Source organism: Panulirus ornatus, chromosome 32 (genome assembly GCF_036320965.1).
Source record: "Panulirus ornatus isolate Po-2019 chromosome 32, ASM3632096v1, whole genome shotgun sequence".
In the NCBI taxonomy this organism is placed as follows: Eukaryota; Metazoa; Arthropoda; class Malacostraca; order Decapoda; family Palinuridae; genus Panulirus; species Panulirus ornatus.
Window position 1 is genome coordinate 3,350,435 of NC_092255.1, and position 27,468 is coordinate 3,377,902.

The 27,468-nt window shown below is 39.6% G+C and overlaps 1 protein-coding gene across 8 annotated transcripts in view; it reads right to left on the reverse strand.

The window, feature by feature from the left end:
• LOC139758988 (vascular endothelial growth factor receptor 1-like) overlaps positions 1-27,468 on the reverse strand; it is a 150,500-nt gene that overhangs the window by 52,369 nt on the left and 70,663 nt on the right. For 4 of the 8 annotated variants that reach the window (XM_071680863.1, XM_071680865.1, XM_071680864.1 and 1 more), the window contains 6 exons: positions 23,251-23,380; positions 13,233-13,375; positions 10,314-10,479; positions 8,063-8,220; positions 6,637-6,778; positions 538-704 (listed from right to left, as the gene is read on the reverse strand). In XM_071680863.1, coding sequence (XP_071536964.1) covers positions 538-704; positions 6,637-6,778; positions 8,063-8,220; positions 10,314-10,479; positions 13,233-13,375; positions 23,251-23,380 — 906 coding nt within the window. The remainder of the gene's footprint in view (positions 1-537; positions 705-6,636; positions 6,779-8,062; positions 8,221-10,313; positions 10,480-13,232; positions 13,376-23,250; positions 23,381-27,468) is intronic. The other 4 variants (XM_071680868.1, XM_071680862.1, XM_071680866.1 and 1 more) reach the window with 1 other exon arrangement.

The window sequence follows — 27,468 nt, forward strand, 5'->3', positions numbered from 1 at the left end:
TGGGAAGTATTCTTAATCCCCTATCCCCAGGGATAAATACATATATACACAAGTACATATTCATACTTGCTTACTTTCATCCATTCCTGTCACTACCCCACCCCACAGGAAACAACATCGCTGCCCCCCACTTCAGCGAAGTAGCACCAGGAAAACAGACAAAAAAGGCCACATTCATTCATACTCAGTCTCTAGTTGTCATGTGTGATGTACCGAAACCACAGCTCCCTATCCCTATCCAGGCCCCACAGACCTTTCCATAATTTACCCCTATCTATCTTTATCTCTAAAGCCTATTCCTTTCTGGACCTCCCTCAAGGGGTTGGCCATGGCAAAAGAGTCTCTTTAACTAATGAACTTACCTAAGCCAGGTTCCTATTTTAATGACCAGTACCTTTGGAGGAGGGGGAAAACAGAAGGGTTGATTGTGAATTGGCTTCTGTCAACATGATTCGAATCCATGTAGACTTGACCCTAAGTGACCAGTGAATGCTTTACCTTATGTATGAGCAAGCATTAATGAATTCCAATAATTACCTGTAGGTCTGTAAAGCTACCAGGGCAGTTTTGCTGGCCATCAAGGCAAGCCTTGAAAGTCCACTTAATAGTAGGAAGTGGAAAACCCTTTGCTTCACATGAAATTTCCAGCTTGTGCCCAACCATGACAAAGGATGGTGCTCCTTCAAAAACTGCTGAAGGTTTGCCTGCAAGTGTTGATGAAACAATTTTAATTTGTTTTATTAGCATAAAAACAGATAATGGCAGACAGACCTTTGGGGAAAATGCTAGGGATTTTATCAATGAAATAATCCTGAGAAAGAAACTGAGTTAAAAGGTAAATCAACTGTAAAGGATGTGTTGTTATCATATTAGCAGATGGAAGCAACAGATTACATCTTACAAAGGTAATATGTAAATAATGAGGAGCACAAGTCAATATTTTTGGTCTATATTTGGGAACAATACCTGAGTCATGGAAAGACCTAAGTTTACGATGTTACTAAAAATCTATATAAAACTGAGTAGAAATGTGAAATAATACTGGAATTCTAAGACTCAACAAAAGCAACCTTGAACAGATAAAAGTTAAGAGAAATGTATATACATACCTATAAACTGAAGCAAAACATCAACCATTCTAGGTATTATATGTAACACACGTGACATTCACTCCCCACACCAATAAAATCAATACATAAACTAAATCAACTGTAAAGGATGTGTTGTTATCATATTAGCAGATGGAAGCAACAGATTACATCTTACAAAGGTAATATGTAAATAATGAGGAGCACAAGTCAATATTTTTGGTCTATATTTGGGAACAATACCTGAGTCATGGAAAGACCTAAGTTTACGATGTTACTAAAAATCTATATAAAACTGAGTAGAAATGTGAAATAATACTGGAATTCTAAGACTCAACAAAAGCAACCTTGAACAGATAAAAGTTAAGAGAAATGTATATACATACCTATAAACTGAAGCAAAACATCAACCATTCTAGGTATTATATGTAACACACGTGACATTCACTCCCCACACCAATAAAATCAATACATAAACTAAATCAACTGTAAAGGATGTGTTGTTATCATATTAGCAGATGGAAGCAACAGATTACATCTTACAAAGGTAATATGTAAATAATGAGGAGCACAAGTCAATATTTTTGGTCTATATTTGGGAACAATACCTGAGTCATGGAAAGACCTAAGTTTACGATGTTACTAAAAATCTATATAAAACTGAGTAGAAATGTGAAATAATACTGGAATTCTAAGACTCAACAAAAGCAACCTTGAACAGATAAAAGTTAAGAGAAATGTATATACATACCTATAAACTGAAGCAAAACATCAACCATTCTAGGTATTATATGTAACACACGTGACATTCACTCCCCACACCAATAAAATCAATACATAAACTAAATGCCCTCAAGATTTGGCCAAGAAGAAAGAATCCCTCAACATCTTATACACATGTATCCACTCCACTGTAAGCTATACCTCACTTGCCTGGTTTTCCATCATCTCAAAACATAAAGATTACGATATAATGTGGGCACTTAAATTACTCCCATTTTTTCATCATAACATGAGCTGTCATGGTATAACACAGACCCAGTTGGCTGTATGCCGCAAGGTGCCAATGCTGTGCATGCTGTGCTACCCACCACACCAATTCTGTGCTCGCATACAAAGGTAAGACGCATCAAAATCTCTATACTTCTGCCTACATGAACCCTTATTACAAGTGAGCCTGTTCAAGAATCTGGATGAACTTATGTGTGGGTCTAGTGCCTCGCAGCTTCTCATTATTATGTGTTAATGGGTGTAGCACCGGCATCATAAAGAAGAAAAAGCAAATCTATCAGGAAAGCCTTTACTCAGCCATCTATTCACAAAATGGCAATGTATCTCAGGATGCCAACATATATGAAGATGGAAATTGCTCTCTCGAGCATGAATGTGAGCAAATGTGGCCTTTCTTTATCTGTTCCCTGGTGCTACCTTGCTGACACAGGGGGCTGTGATCAGGTGTGGGGGAAGAAAAGAATGTATATGTATCACTTTTTTTCTTTTCTTTCATGCATTTGTGCTGTTTCGTATGGGGCAAGGTGGCGTTGGAAATGGATGAAGGCAAACAAGTAAGAATGTGTACATATGTATGTTATGTGTTGTCCCTGGGGATAGGGGAGAAAGAATACTTCCCAGGTATTCCCTACATCTCATAAAAGGCGACTAAAAGCTGGGGGAGTGGGGGGCTGGAAATCCCACCCTCTAATTTCTACTTTTCCAAAAGAAGGAGCAGAGAAGGGGACCAAGTAAGGGTTTTCCCTCCTAGGCTCAGTCCTCGGTTCATAACACTACCTCACTAACAAGGGAAATGGCGAATATGTATGAAAAAAGTATGTATGTGTATGCATATATATATATATATATATATATATATATATATATATATATATATATATATATATATATATATATGTGCATATATGTACAGTGTGTGCAAGTAGATATGGCCTTTCTTCATCTGTTACTTAGTGCTACTTTGTTAACACTGGAAATGGCCATCAATGGATTGAATCAAGGCATGTGAAACATCTGGGGTAAACAATGGAAAGGTCTGTGGGGCCTGAATGTGGATAGAGAGCTGTGGTTTCTCTGCACTACACATAACTCTTCTTCCATTCAACTGACTTTCTAATGATATTACTGTCTATGCATAAACTACTACATTTCTTCTTAACTTTCAGTCTTCTATATCTAAATTTCAAGGCAAAAGATGATGTAAACTAATGGTCTTTATTTCTGGACATTTTTGTATTTCATTATAAAATGTATGAAAGTTCATACACAAAAAAGAGAAAACTATTTCAGGAGTTAGTGAGAGGACAAGAGCAAAGGAAGGAGCAGCACTCCTCCTGAAGCAGGAGTCATGGGAATATGTGATAGAGTGTAAGAAAGTAAACTTAAGATTGATTTGGGTAAAACTGAAAGTGGAAGGAGAGACAGCTGATTATTCGTGCCTATGCACCTGGTCATGAGAAGAAAGATCATGAGAGGTGTGTTAGCAGCTTTGATGCACAAGGCCAGGTTACTGTGATGTGTGATATGAATGCGAAGGCCAGTAATGTGGCAGTCGAGGGTATAACTGGCATACATGGGGAGTTCAGTATTGTAAATGGAAACTGTGAAGAGCTTGTAGATTTATATGCTGCAAAAGGGCTGGTGATTAGGAACACCTGGTTTAAAATGAGAGATATACATAAGTATACGTATGTAAGTAGGAGAGATGGCCAGAGGGCGTTACTGGATTGTGTGTTAATTGACAGGCATGTAAAAGAGAGACTTTTGGATGTTAATGTGATGAGTGGGGTAGCTGGAGGGATGTCTGATCACTATCTTGAGGAGGCAAAGGTGAAGATTTGTTGAGGTTTTCAGAAAAGAAGAGAGAATGTTAGGAAGAAGAGAGTGGTGAGAGTAAGTGAGCTTGGAAAGGAGACATGTGTGAGGAAGTATCAAGAGAGAATGAGTGCAGAATGGCAAAAGGTGAGAGCAAATGATGCAAGGGGAGTGGGGGAGGAATATGATGTATTTAGGGAAGCAGTGTTGGCTTGCACAAAAGATGCACATAACATGAGAAAGGTGGGCAGATTAGAAAGGGTAGTGAATGATGGAATGAAGTAAGATTGTCGGTGAAAAAGGAGAGGGTGTTTGGACAATTTTTGCAGGGAAGTAGTGCAAATGACTGGGAGATGTATAAAAGAAAGAGGTGAAAAAGAGGGCAAATGAGGGTGGGGGTGAGTATCATTAAATTTTTGGGACAATAAAAAGATGTTTTAGAAGGAGGTGAATAAAGTGCATAAGACAAGAGAACAAATGGGAAGATCAGTGAAGGGGGCAAATGGGGAGGCAATAACAAGAAGTGATGAAGTGAGAAGGAGATGGAGTGAGTATTTTGAAGGTTGAATGTATTTGATGAGAGAGTGGCAGATATAGGGTTCTGGTCGGGGTGGTGTGCAAAGTGAAAGGGTCAGGGAGAATGGTTTGGTGAACATAGAGGTAGTGAAAGCTTTGCAGAAGATGAAAGCCACCAAGGCAGCAGGTTTGGATGGTCTTGCAGTGGAACTTATAAAAAAGGGGATGACTGTGTTGTTGATTGGTTGGTAAGGATATCTAATGCATGTAAGGATCATGGTGAGGTGCCTGAGGATTGGCAGAATGCATGCATAGTGCCATTGTACAAAGGGAAAGGGGATAAAGGTGAGTGTCCAAATTACAGAGGCATAAGTTTGTTGATTATTCCTGGGAAATTAAATGGGAGGGTATTGATTAAGAGGGTAAAGGCATGTACAGAGGATCAGACTGGGGAAGAGCAGTGTGGTTTCAGAAGTGGTAGAGGACGTGTGGATCAGGTGTTTGCTTTGAAGAATGTATGTGAGAAATACTTAGAAAAACAGACAGATTTGTAAGTAGCATTTATGGCCCTGGAGAAGGCATATGAAAGGGTAGATAGAGATGCTTTTTTGAAGGTTTTAGGAGTATATGGTGTGGGAGGTAAGTTGCTAGAAGCAGTGAAAAGTTTTTACAAAGTATGTACGGCATGTGTACAAGTAGGAAGAGAGGAAAGTGATTAGTTCTCAGTGAGTGTTGGTTTGCGGCAGGGGTGCGTGACATCTCCATGATTGTCTAATTTGTTTATGGGTTGGGTGGATAGGGAGGGGAATGTAAGAGTTTTGGAGAGGGGCAAGTATGCAATCAGTTCTGGATAAGAAGGCTTGAGAAGTGAGTCAGTTTTTGTTCGCTGATGATACAGCACTGGTGGCTGATTCGGGTGAGAAACTGCAGAAGTTGGTGACTGAGTTTGGTAGTGTGTGAAAGAAGGAAGTTGAGAATAAATGTGAATAAGAGCAAGGTTATTAGGTTCAGTAAGGTTGAGGGACAAGTTGACTAAGAGGTAAGTTTGAATGGAGAAAAAATGGAGGAAGTGAAGTGTTTTAGATATCTGGAAGTTGACTTAGCAGCGGATGGATCCATGGAAGTGGAAGTGAGCCTATTGGGTGGGGGAGGGAGCGAAGGTTCTAGGAGCACTGAAGAATGTGTGGAAGGCAAGAACGTTATCTCGGAGAGCAAAAATGGGTATGTTTGAAGGAATAGTGGTTCCAACAATGTTATATGGTAGTGAGGCATGGGCTATAGATAAGGTTGTGAAGAGGAGGGTGGATGTGTTGGAAATGAAATGTTTGAGGACAATATGTGGTGTGAGGCAGTTTGATCGAGTAAGTAATGAAAGGGTAAGAGAGATGTGTGGTAATAATAAGAGTGTGGTTGAGAAAGCAGAAAAGGTTAAAATGGTTTGGACACATGGAAAGAATGAGTGAGGAAAGATTGACAAAAAAGGATATATGTGTCAGAGGTGGAGGGAAGGAGAAGCGGGAGACGAAATTGGAGGTGGAAGGTTGGAGTGAAAATTATTTTGGGTGATCGGGGCCTCAAAATACAGGTGGATGAAAGGTGTGCAAGGAATAGAGTGAATTGGAACGATGTGGTATACCAGGGTCAATGTGTTGTCAATGGATTGAACCAAGGCATGTGAAGTGTCTGGGGCAAACCATGGACAGGTCTGTGGGGCCTGAATGTGGAAAGGGGGCTTTGGTTTCAGTGCATAACAACATGACAGCAAGAGACTGAGTGTGAAAGAATGTGACCTTTTTTTCTGTTCCTGGCACTGCCTCGTTGGAGGGGGGAGGATGCTATTTCGTGTGTGACAGGGTGGCGATGGGAATGGATGAATGCATATGGACTCATAGGAATATCTTTGATCAAGTGCAAAATTGTGATCCTTTCCAATATGCATGTATATGTCTCTGTATGTATATGTATGTATATGTGAGAGTGTGGGCATTTATGTATATACATGTGTACATGGGTGGGTTGGGCCATTCCTTGTCTGTTTCCTTGCGCTACCTCGCTAATGCGGGAGATGGCGGTTAAGTATAACAAATAAATAAGTGAATTAATGGAGTGCAAAAACAAAATCAATATCAGTTTCACTATTGCACAATTCTAAAAAAAATGAAAGGCTGAAAAATTTATACTTTGTAAATAAACATATCTCACTCACTCTTAACTTGAACAACTAAGGTAGCAGAGTCTCTTTTGCTTCCGCTTATTCCCTCCACAGAGTAATTCCCAAAATCATTAGCAGTAACATTCTTGATTCTTAGCCATGAAACACCAGCGCCAGCATGAAACTCAGTAGTTACCTATAGGGATATAATACACAATTTGATTTAAAGTTGCTGAAATATAACAAAGTATATGTCATAATCCTGCAACCTGGGGGAAAAAAGTGTTACATACCTAAACCTACCTACAGTGAATAAAATGAAACCAAATTCACTAAAACAAATCATACTCTAATATCTTTCAAACTTTTCCACTATAATTTCATTTTGTATACGAAAGTTTGGTTGAAAAATCTCCCCCAGGAACATACCCTACTCCTCTTCTCCCACTGAATCGTATGGTAAAGTGTGATCAAGTGTGTAGTGCATCCACTAACTTATGGTTCACATGACTGCATCCCCAGCATTAAGCTGGGGCCATGTATAGACATAGCCCTACAACCCTTTTCATAGATTTGTAAAAGGAGTTCAGTTTCCAAGAACCATTGTTTGAAATGATGAAAGGAGTGAACAACTAGAAGCCATAATATAAAATCATGCAAGAAACTTATTAGAAGACATGTAAAGTTGTGGATGAATGGAATAAATTAAATGATACAACTGTGAATGAGGATAGCAAATAGAAATTCAAGAAGTTGTATGATAGCAGAGAAAGTTCAAGAGATGGGTCCTAAGACTGCAGACCTTTAGAAATTGAAGAAGCTGTATGACAGTAGAGAAGGTTCACAGTCCTATGACTGTAAAACTCCCTGCTCACGTGGTTCTAATGGGTAATTATTCTCATCTTAAACTACACTCCCAAGACATGTATGAGTCACACTTTCTCAACATCATGTATCTCCAAAATTACAAACACTATATTCAATATATCACAAGTCACCTCATGCCCAAGATGCAACTATCCCCCAGTTTCCCTGGCACAAATCTCACTACGACAAACACACAACATCACCTTACTTCTTGACCTGTGGTTCTACCCAGTAGACATGTTAGACTTTATGGGTGCTGAGGGATCTCTACAAAACATGGTCCTGGGACAGGAGCAAGGACACTATAAATAAATATATCTCTTCTCTGAAAGGATGCATCCTATTTCTGAAAAAACTTGGAGAGTAAACCCCAATTAAGAAAAAAAACTTGAATCAAATCCTTAGCAATCAACATCAGTATCCTAATCAGCAGCACACAGCTCAGTTACCATTTCTCTCAGTACTCTATAGCATCAGATATCACTGCAGATTTGCAATATCAAATTCTATATTTGACTCTTATATCACATTTGAATAGCATTTCATAAAAAATCTAATAACCTGAACATGACCTACAAGGACAGCAAATTTCCCTGAATTTACAAATACAGACCCTTGGTGTTTCTTTTATTTCCAAGCCATTCCAGTCTCTATATATAATCTCAGGATCAGCAGGATAGGCCCTGATATCGGTCCTCCATTTCAAAAGCTGACCTTCATTAATCTTGATAAAACTGGAACCTGTGATGTTGATGAAAGGTTCCAGTGATTCTGAAATCATAAAGACATGAAATTAGTGCCACAAAAAAATATCTAATCAGTTCATAGGATAACATCACTCTACAGTACTACATTTGATTAAAAATCCTAATGGACTGAGCAGTATGCACTCAGTGTTTGCTTTATGATGACTGCATTGTACAACTCATTTCCACTTTCATGGTTCCATATGCTGCCATGTCCACTCCCACATATCTAAAGCACTTCATTTCCTCCAAATTTTCTCCATTCAAACTTTCATCCCAACTAACCTATCACCTCTTCTTTCCTAAACCTGATAACCTTGCTTTTAATCACATTTACTTTCAACTTCCTCTTCTCACATACTCTCCCAAACTCTGTCCCAAACTTTTGTCCCAAACTTGCAGTTTTTCACTGGAATCCCCTACCAGTGTTATCACATCAGCAAACAAAAATTGTTCACCTACCAGTGTTATCACATCAGGAAACAACAATTGTTCACCTACCAGTCTTATCACATCAGGAAACAACAATTGTTAACTAAATCTACAATGTTCATGATATAAGAATTTCATATCTTACCCACTAGTGGGCTTAATAAAGAAACTTATCATTTTGATAATCTACATGTGATGGAGCTCACTGAACTCACTATATGACTTGCTGGAAAGTACGGCTTATGTGTTTTGACCCATAGTGAGTTCAGTGGGCTCCATCATAGTGGATGTGCCTTCCTTCATCTATTTACTGGCACTACCTCACTACCACAGGAAACAGCAATCAAGCTTTTTTCTTTTTAAATGGCGTCACTGGACTCAACCTACATGAGGTTAAATAACACGTGAAATATCACCACTGGCAAGGATGTATCATCATTAGTTGGTAAAGCAGTATACAGCCCCATCAAAGAAGTGCTTGCTTCCTGGGAGTCCATCTGCACCTGTTATTCAGTGTGGTGCAGCCTTAGGCTGCATATTCCCATAGAAAAGGGGTCTTGGTGTGCAACAACAGGACCCTTTTGATCATGGGGTAATTATAAACAAAATATGCTTACCTTCTTCCTGCCTTATGAGTCCCTTCTCTCTCTCTCCAAAACTCCTGCAGCACTTGGGAAACCATCTTAATCCACCAGGCAAGACCAAAGGTCACAGAGTTTAGTAATATTGTGTGTGTATCTATGTGCCAAGAGTGCAAGGTATGTGAGCAGTGAGTGTTCTAGGGGTCTTGTTTAATGCACTGAAACCATAGCCACATTCCAAACATTTCTGTGTTTTCCCCTGACCACTTCATATGTCTTGGTTCAGTATACCATATCTCTTCACTTTTGCTGTCTTAAGCATGGCTCACTCCTTCCTGCCTGTTCAGGCCACGTTAACTCAAAGCATCTTTCACTCCTCCCTTCCATCTCATCCTCAATCTTCCCCTCCTCCTTAATCCCCCTCATTTCTGACATGAATATCCTCCTAAAAAGTCTCTCCTAATTCAACATTTCCATATGTCTAAACTGTATGAGTAAAATCTGTTCACCTCTCTAAAATGTATTTCACTTACTATCACATCTCTCTATCACCCTCTCATACACAGAGTTGTCTGTTTATCTTTATTCATCACCACAAAAGCTTTCTTCCATTCATATGGAAAAATAAATGTATAAGTACATATATTCATATATTTCAGTGGAAAGAACTTCATCAATTTCACCACCTTTCTAAAACAATGACATCAGTTCATATTAACAAAATGTATTCTTTTTGCAAAAGCATATTTATTTGATTCGTCAAACAAACTACTTCTGTTACTACCATCACCTGTTCTATTTTATCAAATGTCACAAACATATTTTCAGTAAATGACAATAACATTATTTCTGTACAAAAGTTGAATTTAGTTTTATAAGAAACTGACTATTATTGATTTTCTTTAACAATCAAATAACTCAAAAACTTAGATCTCTAAGATGCAATGTATTTTCACCTACCGCTCGTTATGAACTTTTCATCGTTACCTTGGTGAGTTCATAATTCAACCCCCTTTTTTTTTACCACATTCTGGATATATACTTGCTAGATGTTAAAATTCTCCCAACACATCACAATACAAAAAGCAACTAAGATTTACTGTACCTTGTATATTAATTTGAATAGTTTCTTGGTTAGATTCTGTGCCAGATGCTGTTACTTTACAAGTGTAAGCTCCAGAATCGCTCAATGTTGCATTGTGGACATATAATATGCTGGTTTGGGTTTCACCTGGGTTAATCACACTGGCTGGTAGGGTGATGTTGTGAACCTGTAGATGATGTGAATTTACAGTCATCTTTAACCAAGTTAATCTGAACAGTAGAGAAAGCAACCAGCATATGGTACTTCCCAATTTTTCACATATCACATATTTTGGCATTTTGACTGCAAAGAAAAAGGGGTTTTGACTAATGAAATTAACATCATGACAATTTTACTTCTACAACAACAATCATGCCAATTCCAGTTAGGTCATTCAACCACTATCAAGATACATGAATATCATAACCAATGTGATAACATTTTTCTAATACTTGCTAGATAGTTGTTATACAAATAATTAGCTAAGTAGACAACCCTTTCAGTGTTATGGGCATGTATTACTGTCTCTCAAGGTGTTACAAATGTAAATCTACAAACATAATTTCCTTCTGTGAGTCGAATTATTTGCACCATATAGTCACTGTGTACTGACCATAGTTGATAACCCAAACAAAAGATGTCATGAAAGGTGGCTGAAAGCCTCACAACCCACTTGTGACCACAGAAGGTGGTTGAGTGCCATCTCTAGAGACTTACGGCATCTGTGGCATCCACTGCCATCCATCTGTAATGACATTATTGTCCATACTTAGGAATGCCTAAGGAGGTTTCTAATGTGATGATCCCAATTAAGAATGCTTAACTCTGAATTAGAAAAGAAAAATTCTATGATTTTTAGTGACCCTAATCATATGAATAAAAAATTTACAAGTATTTTTGTCTACTTACAGTTGGTTGATCTAGTAAACAAGTTTTATCTCATATAACATATGGGAGACCAAATTGGAGGTGGAAAGATGGAGTGAAAGTGTTTTAGATATCTGGGAGTGGATTTGGCAGCGGATGGAACCATGGAAGCGGAAGTGAATCATAGGATGGGGGAGGGGGCGAAAATTCTGGGAACGTTGAAGAATGTGTGGAAGTTGAGAACATTATCTCAGAAAGCAAAAATGGGTATGTTTGAAGGAACAGTGGTTCCAACAATGTTGTATGGTTGCAAGGCGTGGGCTATGGATAGAGTTGTGCACAGGAGGGTGGATGTGCTGGAAATGAGATGTTTGAGGACAATATGTGGTGTGAGGTGGTTTGATCAAGTAAGTAATAATAGGGTAAGAGAGATGTGTGGTAATAAAAAGAGTGTGGTTGAGAGAGCAGATGAGGGTGTTTTGAAATGGTTTGGTCACATGGAGAAAATGAGTGAGGAAAGATTGACCAAGAGGATATATGTGTCAGAGGTGGAGGGAACGAGGAGAAGTGGGAGACCAAATTGGAGGTGGAAAGGTGGAGTGAAAAAGATTTTGAGTGATCGGGGCCTGAACATGCAGGAGGGTGAAAGGTGTGCAAGGAATAGAGTGAATTGGAACAATATGGTATACCGGGGTCGACGTACTGTCAATGGATTGAACCAGGGCATGTGAAGCGTCTGGGGTAAACTATGGAAAGTTCTGTGGGGCCTGGATGTGGAAAGGGAGCTCTGGTTTCAGTGCATTATTACATGACAGCTAGAGACTGAGTGTGAATGAATGGGACCTTTGTTGTCTTTTCCTAGCGCTACCTCATACACATGAGGGGGGAGGGAGTTGTTATTCCATGTGTGGCGAGGTGGCGATGGGAATGAATAAAGGCAGACAGTATGAATTATGTACATGTGTATATATGTTTTTTTTTTTTTTTTTTTTTTTCCCAAAAGAAGGAACAGAGAAGGGGGCCAGGTGAGGGTATTCCCTCAAAGGCCCAGTCCTCTGTTCTTAACGCTACCTCGCTATCGCGGGAAATGGCGAATAGTATGAAAAAAAAAAAAGTATATATGTATATGTTTGTGTGTGTATATATATGTATACATTGAGATGTATAGGTATGTATATTTGTGTGTGTGGACGTGTATGTATATACATGTGTATGGGGGTGGGTTGGGCCATTTCTTTCGTCTGTTTCCTTGCGTTACCTCGCAAACGCGGGAGACAGCGACAAAGCAAAATAAATAAATAAAAATATAAATATATATATATATTCTTTCTTTCTTTCATACTATTCGCCATTTCCCGCATTAGCGAAGTAGCATTAAGAACAGAGGACTGGACCTTTGAGGGAATATCCTCACCTGGCCCCCTTCTCTGTTCCTTCTTTTGGAAAAAAAAAAAAAAAGAGAGGGTGGTTTGGGCCATCCTTTCGTCTTTTTCCTTGCATTACTTTGCTAACGTGGGAGACAGCAACAAAGTATGATAATAATAAAAAATATATATACTTATGTGGGTGGGTTGGGCCATTCTTTTGTCTGTTTCCTTGCGCTACCTTTCTGACACGGAAAACGACAATCAAGTATAATAAATGAATAAATAAATATATAATCATATTTCTATATTCATGAGCACTTATTCACAAATACAAAAATAACTTTAGTAGTTTTTGCACGATGAATGAAGGGAGGCCTCAAATTTTCACACCTTTTAAAAAAGGGTAAAATTACCAAGAAACCTTTACATGGTATTACTCTATCACCATCCAACCATTTTAACATAATTCTCTCAACTAACACATATTGTTTGAAACATTCTATACCATTACCACAAAGGGGCATAAGCACTTTGGTATAAAAGGATTTACAAGAATATAATGACAGCACAAGAAAATAAAATGAGTAACTTTATATCAAAATGAAAATACTTAAGAGATCATAATAAGCAGACTGATAAAAAATTTTGAAAATTTATTTCTTATCCAATATACATCACAAATAATAAATGTTACATATATACTCACTACTGATTCCCTAGGAAGAACCCAACTGAATCTAACTTTCTTGGAGTACATCAATGAACAACTGAGCCTGAAGCCACTGCCTTGAACATAATGCTGATTAACTTCATTTTTAATTGCTGGCTTAGGTAAAGAGGCTGAACTAGCTGAAAAAAAAAATTTATGATTCAACAATCATAATCGAAAATTGCAAGGAAAAATCAATATTAAGAAACTTAAGGAAATAAGATAAGCTACCTTTTCTTAAAGCCATCTAATATATCTTTTGTTTACAAAGGTTTTTTTAACATCCCAGTAGTTTATGATACAGATGGTTAATTCAATTCTAAAATCAATGCAATTACAAACACACACACACATACTCAAAAACAAACATACTTATACTAACTTTCAAAAGTAGTACGTGACATGGGCAAACAGAATGGAAGAATATTGGAGGGAGCGAAATGGTGGAAAAATGCATGGAATGGTATGTGCAAAGGAGGCATCCCCTTGATGAGAGTTCCTCAAGGGAATGGGAGTCAGAGATACAGATAGATATATAGACATAACACACACACACACACACACACACACACACACACACACACAGCTAGAGACTGAGTGTGAACGAATGGGGCCTTTGTTGTCTTTTCCTAGCGCTACCTCGCACATATGAGGGGGGAGGGGGTTGTTATTTCATGTGTGGCGAGGTGGTGATGGGAATGAATAAAGGCAGACAGTATGAACGATGTACATGTGTATATATGTATATGTCTGTGAGTGTATATATGTAGACGTTGAGATGTATAGGTATGTATATTTGCGTGTGTGGACGTGTATGTATATACATGTGTATGTGGGTGGGTTGGGCCATTCTTTCGTCTGTTTCCTTGCACTACCTCACTAACACAGGAGACAGCGACAAAGCAAAATAATAATAATAATAATAATAATAATAATAATAATAATAATAATAATAATAATAATATATATATATATATATATATATATATATATATATATATATATATATATATATATATTCCTATGAGTCCACGGAGAAAATGAAACACGAAAAGTTCCCAAGTGCACTTTCGTGTAATAATCACATCATCAGGGGAGACACAAGAGAGAAATATAACAGTCAGTTGATATACATCGAAAAGACGAAGCTAGGACGCCATTTGGTAAACATGTGATTGTCCAAACCATGTTTTGGACAATCACACGCAAATATACATACCTACACAGCTTTCCATGGTTTACCCCAGACGCTTCACATGCCCTGATTCAATCCACTGACAGCACGTCAACCCCGGTATACCACATCGATCTTACTCGATCAAACCACTTCACACCACGTATTGTCCTCAAACATCTCATTTCCAGCACATCCACCCTCCTGCGCACAACTCTATCTATAGCCCACGCCTCACAACCATATAACATTGTTGGAGCCACTATTCCTTCAAATATAGCCATTTTTGCTTTCGGAGATAATGTTCTTGACTTCCACACATTCTTCAAGGCTCCCAGGATTTTCGCCCCCTCCCCCACCCTATGATTCACTTCCGCTTCCATGGTTCCATCTGCTGCCAGATCCACTCCTAGATATCTAAAACACTTTACTCCCTCCAGTTTTCCTCCATTCAAACTTACCTCCCAATTGACTTGACCCTCAACCCTACTGTACCTAATAACCTTGCTCTTATTCACATTTACTCTTAAAAAAAGAGCGTGGTTGAGAGAGCAGAAGAGGGTGTTTTGAAATGGTTTGGGCACATGGAGAGAATGAGTGAGGAAAGATTGACCAAGAGGATATATGTGTCAGAGGTGGAGGGAACGAGGAGAAGTGGAAGACCAAATTGGAGGTGGAAAGATGGAGTGAAAAAGATTTTGAGTGATCGGGGCCTGAACATGCAGGAGGGTGAAAGGTGGGCAAGGAATAGAGTGAATTGGATCGCTGTGGTATACCGGGGTCGACGTGCTGTCAATGGATTGAATCAGGGCAAGTGAATCGTCTGGGGTAAACCATGGAAAGTTTCTGTGGGGCCTGGATGTGGAAAGGAAGCCGTGGTTTCGGGCATTATTGCATGACAGCTGGAGACTGAGTGTGAACGAATGGGGACTTTGTTGTCTTTTCCTAGCGCTACCTCGCACACATGAGGGGGGAGGGGGATGTTATTCCATGTGTGGCGAGGTGGCGATGGGAATGAATAAAGGCAGACAGTGTGAATTGTGTGCATGTGTATATATGTATGTGTCTGTGCGTGTATATACATGTGTACATTGAGATGTATAGGTATGTATATTTGCGTGTGTGGACGTGTATGTATATACATGTGTATGGGGGTGGGTTGGGCCATTTCTTTCGTCTGTTTCCTTGCGCAACCTCGCAAACGCGGGAGACAGCGACAAAGTATAAAAAAAAAAAAAAATATATATATATATATATACATATATATATATATATATATATATATATATATATATATATATATATATATATATATATATATATATATATATATTTTTTTTTTTTTTTTATACTTTGTCGCTGTCTCCCGCGTTTGCGAGGTAGCGCAAGGAAACAGACGAAAGAAATGGCCCAACCCCCCCCATACACATGTATATACATACGTCCACACACGCAAATATACAAACCCACACAGCTTTCCATGGTTTACCCCAGACGCTTCACATGCCTTGATTCACTCCACTGACAGCACGTCAACCCCGGTATACCACATCGCTCCAATTCACTCTATTCCTTGCCCTCCTTTCACCCTCCTGCATGTTCAGGCCCTGATCACACAAAATTTTTTTCACTCCATCTTTCCACCTCCAATTTGGTCTCCCTCTTCTCCTCGTTCCCTCCACCTCCGACACATATATCCTCTTGGTCAATCTTTCCTCACTCATTCTCTCCATGTGCCCAAACCACTTCAAAACACCCTCTTCTGCTCTCTCAACCACGCTCTTTTTATTGCCACACATCTCTCTTACCCTTACGTTACTCACTCGATCAAACCACCTCACACCACACATTGTCCTCAAACATCTCATTTCCAGCACATCCATCCTCCTGCGCACAACTCTATCCATAGCCCACGCCTCGCAACCATACAACATTGTTGGAACCACTATTCCTTCAAACATACCCATTTTTGCTTTCCGAGATAATGTTTTCAACTTCCACACATTCTTCAAGGCCCCCAGAATTTTCGCCCCCTCCCCCACCCTATGATCCACTTCCGCTTCCATGGTTCCATCCGCTGCCAGATCCACTCCCAGATATCTAAAACACTTCACTTCCTCCAGTTTTTCTCCATTCAAACTCACCTCCCAATTGACTTGACCCTCAACCCTACTGTACCTGATAACCTTGCTCTTATTCACATTTACTCTTAACTTTCTTCTTCCACACACTTTACCAAACTCAGTCACCAGCTTCTGCAGTTTCTCACATGAATCAGCCACCAGCGCTGTATCATCAGCGAACAACAACTGACTCACTTCCCAAGCTCTCTCATCCCCAACAGACTTCATACTTGCCCCTCTTTCCAAAACTCTTGCCTTCACCTCCCTAACAACCCCATCCATAAACAAATTAAACAACCATGGAGACATCACACACCCCTGCCGCAAACCTACATTCACTGAGAACCAATCACTTTCCTCTCTTCCTACACGTACACATGCCTTACATCCTCGATAAAAACTTTTTACTGCTTCTAACAACTTGCCTCCCACACCATATATTCTTAATACCTTCCACAGAGCATCTCTATCAACTCTATCATATGCCTTCTCCAGATCCATAAATGCTACATACAAATCCATTTGCTTTTCTAAGTATTTCTCACATACATTCTTTAAAGCAAACACCTGATCCACACATCCTCTACCACTTCTGAAACCACACTGCTCTTCCCCAATCTGATGCTCTGTACATGCCTTCACCCTCTCAATCAATACCCTCCCATATAATTTACCAGGAATACTCAACAAACTTATACCTCTGTAATTTGAGCACTCACTCTTATCCCCTTTGCCTTTGTACAATGGCACTATGCACGCATTCCGCCAATCCTCAGGCACCTCACCATGAGTCATACATACATTAAATAACCTTACCAACCAGTCAACAATATAGTCACCCCCTTTTTTAATAAATTCCACTGCAATACCATCCAAACCTGCTGCCTTGCCGGCTTTCATCTTCCGCAAAGCTTTCACTACCTCTTCTCTGTTTACCAAATCATTTTCCCTAACCCTCTCACTTTGCACACCACCTCGACCAACACACCCTATATCTGCCACTCTATCATCAAACACATTCAACAAACCTTCAAAATACTCACTCCATCTCCTTCTCACATCACCACTACTTGTTATCACCTCCCCATTTGCACCCTTCACTGAAGTTCCCATTTGCTCCCTTGTCTTACGCACTTTATTTACCTCCTTCCAGAACATCTTTTTATTCTCCCTAAAATTTAATGATACTCTCTCACCCCAACTCTCATTTGCCCTTTTTTTCACCTCTTGCACCTTTCTCTTGACCTCCTGCCTCTTTCTTTTATACATCTCCCACTCAATTGCATTTTTTCCCTGCAAAAATCGTCCAAATGCCTCTCTCTTCTCTTTCACTAGTACTCTTACTTCTTCATCCCACCACTCACTACCCTTTCTAGTCAACCCACCTCCCACTCTTCTCATGCCACAAGCATCTTTTGCGCAATCCATCACTGATTCCCTAAATACATCCCATTCCTCCCCCACTCCCCTTACTTCCATTGTTCTCACCTTTTTCCATTCTGTACTCAGTCTCTCCTGGTACTTCCTCACACAGGTCTCCTTCCCAAGCTCACTTACTCTCACCACCCTCTTCACCCCAACATTCACTCTTCTTTTCTGAAAACCCATACAAATCTTCACCTTAGCCTCCACAAGATAATGATCAGACATCCCTCCAGTTGCACCTCTCAGCACATTAACATCCAAAAGTCTCTCTTTCGCACGCCTGTCAATTAACACGTAATCCAATAGCGCTCTCAGGCCATCTCTCCTACTTTCATAAGTATACTTATGTATATCTCGCTTTTTAAACCAGGTATTCCCAATCATCAGTCCTTTTTCAGCACATAAATCTACAAGCTCTTCTCCATTTCCATTTACAACACTGAACACCCCATGTATACCAATTATTCCCTCAACTGCCACATTACTCACCTTTGCATTCAAATCACCCATCACTATAACCCGGTCTCGTGCATCAAAACCACTAACACACTCATTCAGCTGCTCCCAAAACACTTGCCTCTCATGATCTTTCTTCTCATGCCCAGGTGCATATGCACCAATAATCACCCACCTCTCTCCATCAACTTTCAGTTTTACCCATATTAATCGAGAATTTACTTTCTTACACTCTATCACATACTCCCACAACTCCTGTTTCAGGAGTATTGCTACTCCTTCCCTTGCTCTTGTCCTCTCACTAACCCCTGACTTTACTCCCCAGACATTCCCAAACCACTCTTCCCCTTTACCCTTGAGCTTCGTTTCACTCAGAGCCAAAACATCCAGGTTCCTTTCCTCAAACATACTACCTATCTCTCCTTTTTTCACATCTTGGTTACATCCACACACATTTAGGCACCCCAGTCTGAGCCTTCGAGGAGGATGAGCACTCCCCGCGTGACTCCTTCTTCTGTTTCCCATTTTAGAAAGTTAATACAAGGAGGGGAGGATTTCTGGCCCCCCGCTCCCGTCCCCTCTAGTCGCTTTCTACGACACGCGAGGAATACGTGGGAAGTATTCTTTCACCCCTATCCCCAGGGATAATATACATATATATATACATATACACATACACACACATACACATACATACACACATATACACACACACACACATACATATACATACATATGAAAAATGTAAGAAACGATTTAGAAAACTGAAACTTCTAGCTTGAAATGAACGAAAAACTGAATGTCACACAATGGTTCAACCTCTGGCTATGGAAAAAGGAAATGCACAATTTATCCACACAAACGTCAATAGCAGTTCTCATCAATTTAACCACTGTATCAATAAGCTTCAATGTCTAAGCTACATTTTTCTCCAATTTTCACTATTTTCTTGTCAAAACACCATGTATGAAAACTATCACTCCAGTAACACAACTATAAACATTTACTTGCCCTTTAAAAAAGTTCTGGGGAAGTGGTAGAGGATGTGTGGATCAGGTGTTTGCTTTGAAGAATGTATGTGAGAAATACTTAGAAAAGCAAATGGATTTGTATGTAGCATTTATGGATCTGGAGAAGGCATATGATAGAGTTGATAGAGATGCTCTGTGGAAGGTATTAAGAATATATGGTGTGGGAGGCAAGTTGTTAGAAGCAGTGAAAAGTTTTTATCGAGGATGTAAGGCATGTGTACGTGTAGGAAGAGAGGAAAGTGATTGGTTCTCAGTGAATGTAGGTTTGCGGCAGGGGTGTGTGATGTCTCCATGGTTGTTTAATTTGTTTATGGATGGGGTTGTAAAGGAGGTGAATGCAAGAGTCCTGGAAAGAGGGGCAAGTATGAAGTCTGTTGGGGATGAGAGAGCTTGGGAAGTGAGTCAATTGTTGTTCGCTGATGATACAGCGCTGGTGGCTGATTCATGTGAGAAACTGCAGAAGCTGGTGACTGAGTTTGGTAAAGTGTGTGGAAGAAGAAAGTTGAGAGTAAATGTGAATAAGAGCAAGGTTATTAGGTACAGTAGGGGTGAGGGTCAAGTCAATTGGGAGGTGAGTTTGAATGGAGAAAAACTGGAGGAAGTGAAGTGTTTTAGATATCTGGGAGTGGATCTGTCAGCGGATGGAACCATGGAAGCGGAAGTGGATCATAGGGTGGGGGAGGGGGCGAAAATTTTGGGAGCCTTGAAAAATGTGTGGAAGTCGAGAACATTATCTCGGAAAGCAAAAATGGGTATGTTTGAGGGAATAGTGGTTCCAACAATGCTGTATGGTTGCGAGGCGTGGGCTATGGATAGAGATGTGCGCAGGAGGATGGATGTGCTGGAAATGAGATGTTTGAGGACAATGTGTGGTGTGAGGTGGTTTGATCGAGTAAGTAACGTAAGGGTAAGAGAGATGTGTGGAAATAAAAAGAGCGTGGTCGAGAGAGCAGAAGAGGGTGTTTTGAAATGGTTTGGGCACATGGAGAGAATGAGTGAGGAGAGATTGACCAAGAGGATATATGTGTCGGAGGTGGAGGGAACGAGGAGAAGAGGGAGACCAAATTGGAGGTGGAAAGATGGAGTGAAAAAGATTTTGTGTGATCGGGGCCTGAACATGCAGGAGGGTGAAAGGAGGGCAAGAAATAGAGTGAATTGGAGTCATGTGGTATACAGGGGTTGACGTGCTGTCAGTGGATTGAAGCAAGGCATGTGAAGCGTCTGGGGTAAACCATGGAAAGCTGTGTAGGTATGTATATTTGCGTGTCTGGACGTGTGTATGTACATGTGTATGGGGGGGGGGGGGTTGGGCCATTTCTTTCGTCTGTTTCCTTGCGCTACCTCGCAAACGCGGGAGACAGCGACAAAGTATAAAAAAAAAAAAAAAAAAAATATATATATATATATATATATATATATATATATATATATATTTGTATATATATATATATATATATATATATATATATATATATATATATATATATATATATATATATATACAAATATATGCTAGGGGAGAAAGAATTGTACCTCTGTATTCCCCACTTCTTGTAGAAAGCAAATAAAGAGGGTGGGAGCAGGGGGCTGAAAACTCTCTCCTTCTTATATTTCAATTTCTAAAAGAGGAAAAAGGAGCCATGTAGGGATCAGACTGGTGATCCTGAATGAGTGTGGATGTAACCAAGATGAGAAGAAAGGAGAGATAGGTAGTATATGTGAGAAAAGAAACCTGGATGTTCTGGCTCTGAGTGAAATGAAGATCAAGGGTAAAGGAGAAGAAAGGCTTGGAAATGTCTTGGGAGTAAAGTCAGGGGTTGGTGAGAGGACAAGAGCTAAGGAAGGAGTAGCACTATTCCTGAAAGAGGAGTTGTGGGAGTGTCTGAGAGTGTAAGGAAGTAAACTCTACATTGATGTTGGAAAAACTAAAAGAGGATGGTGAGAGATGGGTAATTATCAGTGCTTATGCTCCTGGCCATGAGAGGAAAGATCATGAAAGGGAAAGGTTTGAGAACGGCTGAATGAGTGAGTCAGCAGTTTTGGTGCACAAGACTGGGTATTAGTGATGGGTGATTTAAATTTGAAGGTGGCAGTTGAAGGTATATTTGGTGCACATGGGGTATTCAGTGTTATGAATGAAAATATTGATGAGCTTGTGGACTTGTGTGCTGAAAAAAGATGGTAATTGGGAATAAATCGTAAAGAGTATATATGTATGAGTAAGAGAGATCGTCTACGGGCATCATTAGATTATGTATTAATTGAAAGGCATGTAAAAGAGAGACTTTTGAATGTAAACATGCTGAGAGGGGCAGATGGTAGGTTGTCTGATCACTATTTTGAGAGGCAAGGGTGAAGATTTGCAGAGGTTTTTGAAAAAGAGGACATAATGTTGGTGAGAAGAGAGTGGAAAGGACACTTGTGAGAAGAAATGGCAGGAGAGATGAGTGTAGAACAGCAAAAAATGAGAACAAATGAAATGAGGGGAGTGGGTGAGGAATGCCAGGTATTTAGGGAAGCAGCAATGGTATGTGCAAGAGATGCATGTGGCATGTAAAAGGTGGGAGGTGGGCAGATTAGAATGGGTAGTTGGTGGTGGACTGAAGAAGCAAAGTTGCTAGTGAAAGAGAAAAGAGAAGGATTTGGCAGCACTTACAAGGATGGAATGCAAATGATTGGGAGATGCACAAAAGAAAGTTGCAGGGGTTGAAAAAGAAGGCAAATGAGAGCTGGAAGGAGAGAGTATCATTAAACTTTGGGAAGAACAAAAAGATGTTTTGGAAGGAAGTAAATGATAATGTTCAAAAGGCAAAAGAACAAATGGAACATTGATGAAGGAAGGAAAAGGGGGAAGTGATAACAGATGGTGATGGAGTTGGGAGGAGATGGAATAAGCATTCTGAAGAATCATTAAACACATTTGATGACAGAATGGTAGATGTAGTGTGTTTTGGTCGGCAAGTATGTGAAGATGGAGAGTCATGGAGAGTTTTTCCTCTACGCCTCAGTCATCTATTCTTGAACACTGCTTCGCTAACACAGGAAATGGTAAGTATGTATGGAAAAAATGTAATCACATCATCAAGGGATATACAAGGAAAAAATATAACAGTCGGTTGATATACAATGAAGAGACATAGCTCGGATGCCATCTGGTAAACAAACGACTAACCGAATGGAGACCGGGTTTGTTTGAGCCTGGCATCAAGCATACTATAAACTTATTATGTGGACAAGAAGGGGAACTGTTTACAAATTTTATCAACAATAAAGCTATACACTTTGGGTAGACCTTCACAAACAATTCTAACATTATCATTATCATTATTAATCATATATTCATCACACTAGATTACTGCTTCCCGCATTAGTGATGTAGCACCAAGAAACAGACGAAAAAAGACCCATCCACTCATACACGTATATGCACAAACGCATACATATGTACATATTCATTCTTGCGCTCCTTCATCCATTTCTGGTGCCACCCTGCCCCACAAGAAACAGCATCACCATCCCCTTCATCAGTGAGGTAGCGCCAGGAAGCATACAAAGAAAGGCCATATCTGCTCACAACCATTCTCTAGCTGTCATGTGTAATGCACTAATATAAATCTTTTAACCTGTTCTCTGCCGAAAAATACCAACACAAGAGAAATTTATTTATTCTTGAAAGTTGAAGATAAATATCTTTTCTTTCATTTTTAAGAATAAAGCCTGTACCTCATCTAAATCTTTACAAAAATGCCATATGTAACACTGGGTTGCACAGAATTTCATTCACAATACCAATTAATTTCACTTACGGGAAATGTCAACATAGACATGTTTTTCATCACCGTTCTCTGTCTTGCACAGGTAGAGGCCAACTAGTTGAATTACTAAGTTGCGGCGCACGAAGCCTATCCTTGGGTCCCATTCAAACTGTGAGGAGATCTAGCATGCGAAATAAAGTAATAAGCAAACAATGGCATGTAAGACACAGCTCTGATGCTGACAGATAAGAGATTAAGATGGATACAGTAGATGACTAAGGTGTAATGTTAGGGAAAGTTATAAAATGACAATAATGCCATTAGAAAACTAACAGATTTCCAAAACTTTGAAGCTTGTGAAGACATAAACTGAAGAATACTGAAGGAGAAAAAGAACAGTCTATCAGTTGTATCAGGAAAAGTCTGTGAAGTAGAATCATGCAAAAAAAGGACACTTTTTTAATCTCATAGACCCCAGAAACCAAAATAGTATCTACAGATACGAAAATGAGAATAAACAACTTATAACAGAAAGTAAATCAAGTGCAGACCTGAGATTAGGAAAATAAAGAATTCAGACGTCTTTACATTCAATACTGTTAGCCAAGTTTTTGAAACTAAAGCTGACCTAGACATGGAAGGCAATACTTAATACAAGGTTGATTTAATCCTTTGTATGACTGAAGAAACTAAGAAGTTTCGGTACATGAATATGACTCTAGCCTTCTAGAAGACAAAAAATTTATATAATGAAGGTTTTGTGTGACCTCAGATATTATGGCAATACCAATTATGTAGATAACAGAAATAGATTTTGGAAGAAAGTGAAGCTAAAAGTCTCAGGATAATAAGAAACTATACCGGAAGGAGGTGAAAAAGGAAACAGGTGAATGCGTAAGAGTGGAAATGTTGATGTGAGAAGTAAGGAAGGGTAATTACATAATGAAAGAAGAAAGTGAAAGGAAGATGAAAAGAGTATTCTAAAGAACTGATGAATGTGGGAGAAGGGGAGGCAGCAGTTGTTACATGCATGGGTATGGAGGATGGAGGAACAAAGATTTAAGTGCATGGGCCTAAAGCAAAATGGGAGCTAAGAAGTGCAATAATGAGAGTGAAGGTTGGAGTGGATGGGATTTGGGGTGAAATGTTGAATTATGGAGAAGAAAGTGTGATGGAGTGGATGCATCTTAAATGTAATTTAGCAAAGAAATAGAAGGTGGATTGGGTGAAAGCTATTATTGTTCCTCTATTCAAAGGAAAAGGTGCTAAAGATGTATGTAGCAATTATAGGGGGAATAAGTCTGTTAAGTATACCATGAAAAGTGTATGGAAGAATATTAATTGACATTGTGATGGAAGTGACTGAATGCAGAATAAATGAGGAGCAAAGTCGTTTTAAGAAAGGTAGGGGATGTGTGGATCAGATTTTTGTGGTAAAGATGACATGGAAAAGTATCTAGCGAGAGGCAAGAAGATGTATGCAGCTTTTATGGATCTGGAGAGAGCATATGACAGTCAAGTGGAATGCTTTACGGAATGTGTTTAGGACATAAGGTAAAGGGGAAACAACTGCTGGATGGTGTAAAAGCCTTCTACAGAGAAGCAAATGCATGTGCAAAAGTGGATGTAGAGCTGAAAGAAAGTTTTGGGATAATGTTGGTGTGAGGTGGGGCTGTGTGATGTCACTTTGACTTTTCATGTATACACCTGATCCCACCCTTACAACCTATGCTACATATGACCATCCATACAGACAACCGAAAAAAAGTTAAAATAAAAATAAAAATTATGAAATATGAACTAAAGAATCTTAAGATAAAGATAAAAAATTATAACAGAATCATACAACAAAGCTGGTTAATAAAAAATGAGATAATCATGATAGAAATTGAGTAGGATAAAAGAATGCTGTACAGGTATACAGATTCTACATGCCATGCTGACATGCGTCTGACTCATGTTCATTTCAAGATCCAACTGATCAGTCAGAATGGAACTTGGACGTATATCAGGAAGTGGGTGTGTATGGAAGGAGTGATGAGAGAGATGAAATCAAAACTAGGGAAAAGGTGTGCAGAAATGGAGTGTGGCGGTGAGATATGGTGGCTTGTGGCAAGCCTGTTTGCAGATGATACTGTGTTGTTTATGGAGAGTGAACAGGAGTCACAGAAGATTGTAAGTGTGTTTTATTATGTGTGTAAGAATAGGCAACTGAAGGTAAATATAGGTAAAAGTAAAGTAGTGGTGTATGAAAGGAAACAGAGTGAAAGCATAGATTTTGTAAAGCCATACAGAGTGAAAGACAAAAGTGTACTAAATTGTGCTTTGGATATGGGGGTAAAAAGACTGGAAGAAGTGAGGGAATTCAAGTATCTACAAGCTGTCTTTGGTAAGTGCAGTGATATGGAAGGAGAGATAACAGAGACAGCAGCACAGGGTAAAAGAGTCAATGGGTCCCTTAATAGAATAATGAAGGGGAGAAGTGTAAGCATGGAAATGAGAGGAATAAGGGGCAGCATAATCTTCCAAACCCTGACCTATGCAGCCAAAACATAAACATGGAATGAGGCACAGAGGTCAAGAATCCAGAATGTGGAAATGAGCTACCCAAGAAGAGCAGCTGGTGTGACTATATAGAATGAAGGAAGAAATGAAAGGGTGTATGAGAAATGTGGTATTGCAGGGAATGCAAAGGGAATGAATTGTGGAGTGGTAGAGTGGGGGGAAACGTCAAACCTTGAGGTGGTTTGGGCATGAGAAAAGAATGCAAGACTGGGAGTTTACAGGGAGAGTGTATGATAGTATGATTAAAGGGGTTGATGGGAATAGAAGACCACCTGTGACATGGGCAAATAGGGTGGAGGAATGTTGGAGGGAGAGAAATAGTGGAAAAATGTATGGAATGGGGTATGCAAGGGAGGCATGTAAGGACAGGGATAAGTGTAGACTCTTCTGCCATGGCCACCCCTTGATGGGAGCTCCCACAGGGAATGGGCATCAGAGATATAGATAGATAAACCAAATATGTGTACTGCGGTGACCGGTGAACCTACAACTATGAAAGGAAATGAGAATTTGTGATAAGTTTTGTAAAACAAACAGGAAGGATTAAACTATACCAATAATCCATGGGATGACTAAGAGATTTAAGATGCTTATGGGGCTTCATCAACCTAAGATGGTCAACAAATCAATGACAACAGGAAAATAAGGTACCAACTATGAATGAAAATGGAAAATTTTTGACGAGTTTTGAAAAAAATAAATAGGATGAAATTAGGTTCTAACAGCAGTAAACTATATTGATAATCAGGGGGAAGACTGAGAAATGAGATGCTTATGGGGCTTTATCAACCCAAGATTGCTAACAAATCACTGACAATAAGAAAACATGGTAACACTCTCAAAGCAGTTTCAACCTTTCTATAATGACTACCAAGTTTATAGATCCCTTCAACTATTTTATGCTAGCTGAGACGACATGGGCAATTGAATGTCCTAATCAAAGCCATCTCATGAAAACTATAAACTTCTTTACTTCCTTAGCCTAAGCCAGGTAACCAATTTGCTATCCAACCCATAATGGAGGTGAATAGTGTACTAATCGCCACAACAAGGATTCAATCTATGCACTCAACCCCAGGCATCATGTAAATGCATGATGGTCAGCAATGCAAATTATATATCATACATATTATGCTTTGTCGCTGTCTCCTGCATTAGCGAGGGAGCACAAGGAAACAGACAAAAGAATGGCCCAACCCACCCACATACACATGTATATACATAAACGTCCACACACGCACATATACATACCTATACATTGCAACGCATACCTATATATATACATACATAGACATATACACATATACACATGTACATAATTCATACTTGCTGCCGTTATTCATTCCCGTCGCCACCCTGCCACACATGAAATGACAACCCCCTCCTCCCTCATGTGTGCGAGGTAGCGCTAGGAAAAGACAACAAAGGCCACGTTCGTTCACACTCAGTCTCTAGCTGTCATGTATAATGCACCAAAACCACAGCTCCCTTTCCACATTCAGGCACCACAAAACTTTCCATGGTTTACCCCAGACGCTTAACATGCCCTGGTTCAATCCATTGACAGCACGTCGACCCCGGTATACTACACTGTTCAAATTCACTCTATTCCTTGCACGCCTTTGACCCTCCTGCATGTTCAGGCCCCGATCACTCAAAATCTTTTTCATTCCATCCTTCCATCTCCAATTTGGTCTCCCGCTT